This window comes from Mus caroli, unplaced genomic scaffold (genome assembly GCF_900094665.2).
Source record: "Mus caroli unplaced genomic scaffold, CAROLI_EIJ_v1.1 scaffold_18301_1, whole genome shotgun sequence".
Taxonomy (NCBI): Eukaryota; Metazoa; Chordata; class Mammalia; order Rodentia; family Muridae; genus Mus; species Mus caroli.
This window is the reverse complement of record NW_018389080.1, coordinates 1-1653: the sequence shown is the minus strand read 5'-3', so window position 1 is coordinate 1653 and position 1653 is coordinate 1. Positions and strand designations below refer to the sequence as shown.

The following is a 1653-nucleotide window of genomic DNA, read 5'->3' as shown; positions in this document are numbered from 1 at the left end:
TCAAGGCCACTAAGGTGAATGCAGGAACAACATACACATGACCAGGATGTGTATCCGTTGTTGTTTTACCTAACTTCACAATCTTATTGCTATTCGGTTGCTTTGAAAAGAATAAGAAGCCAATAGGACCCCACAGACATGGTGGCAGCATCCACAGGTTCAAACCAGACAAGTCCCTGGGTCTAGAGGGGAAGTGGACATGGGCTCCAGTTACTAACCAAGAAGCTATCTGCAACTGCAACCACTTACAAGGGGAAAATTAGCTTTCTGCAATGGAGTCTCACTGGATATATAAACCACACTTCGGATATGCCCTGTGCCCAACAATAGATCCAACACACACACACACACATGCACCCACACTAAAAACAAAAAAATTAATAACTCACTGACATTTTTGTAGATTTTTTTGGTCTCATGTTGATTTGTTCTATCTTAATAATCTTTGTGTATATTTTGTATGTTATGGTTTCTCATTCTGTGTTTCAACAGTTGTGTGTGTGTTTCTCGTGCTTTTTTCTTTGCTTTATTTATTTTTATTCTTTTTTTCCTGCCTGTATGTTTTCTAAGGAGAGAGTGAAAACGGCACAGAGTTGGATGGGTTGGCAGTTGGGGGAGAGCTTAAAGAAAATGGGAGAAGGAAGAAGATGATTTCTCAAAAATGGAAATAAATCTGTTTATAAGGAAATACAGAGTGGAGAACTTGACAAAGACAACGAGTAAGAGCACAGATCTTATCTACAGTATGTCCTGAGAAAGGCACTCCAGAATACGTACAGAATCGGTTCTTCCTTGTATGGACCTGAAATTTAGAGAAAACACTCTTAGGCCCAGATCATAATGAGATGTTTGCACAGGTCTTTGGTTTTCCAGTGTCTCAGGGAAGTGGTAAACAGGACTGGGAAGAATAGCAAAGTCAAAAGTTCTATATTAGTCTTTTGCTTGATACTCTTAGAAAACACCTGAGGCTGGGTACTGTGTGAAGAAAATAAGTAAATTTTTACACTTTTGCCCATTTAGCCCAGGTCAGGCAAACCTATCCCCTTTTCCCCTGCTAAGAATTCCCTCTATTATGTAAATGTACCACATTTTCTGTATCCATTCCTCTGTTGAGAGGCATCTGGGTTCTTTCCAGCTTCTGGCTATTATAAATAAGGCTGCGGAAGCGACGCGGAGATGGAGTCAGGTGGCGTCTGGTACCGACGGTGTCCAGGAACGGAGGGGCTCGTTAGAAGCTGGAAGGAGGAACCAAGATGAGGCACCTCAGTCCGGGATGAACGGGCTTCCGAAACACTCCTACTGGCTGGATCTCTGGCTTTTCATTCTTTTCGACCTGGCCTTGTTCGTCTTCGTGTACCTCTTGCCCTGACNGGTTTGCTGAGTCAAGAATGGGGCTTCTGGAGTGAATCTTGAAAACGACTATAGACNCTTGAATGAAGAGGACTTCCAGCAGCTGACTTCGGCACCTCTNTCTGACCTTCCCTTCAGCCCTTGGCCTCACTCAAGTAGCATCATATGTTTAAAACCTGTTTTTAATGGTTGAAGCAATGATTGTAGCTAAATGATATATAATATATATTTTTAATAATGTCTGTAACTTAAGTACTTAAGGGAAATAAATGTATGTGGTTATTTACTCACCCAATAGATATT

The 1653-nt window shown here is 41.5% G+C and overlaps 1 protein-coding gene across 1 annotated transcript in view; it reads left to right on the top strand.

Moving 5' to 3' along the window:
* The window catches only part of LOC110287928 (uncharacterized protein C4orf3 homolog), a 4543-nt gene extending 2896 nt beyond the window's left edge, over positions 1-1647 (top strand). The window contains exon 2 of the mRNA XM_021154414.2: positions 1157-1647. Within this exon, the coding sequence (XP_021010073.1) occupies positions 1157-1369 (213 nt within the window). The 3' untranslated portion in view covers positions 1370-1647. The remainder of the gene's footprint in view (positions 1-1156) is intronic.
* The last annotated feature ends 6 nt before the right edge of the window (positions 1648-1653 follow it).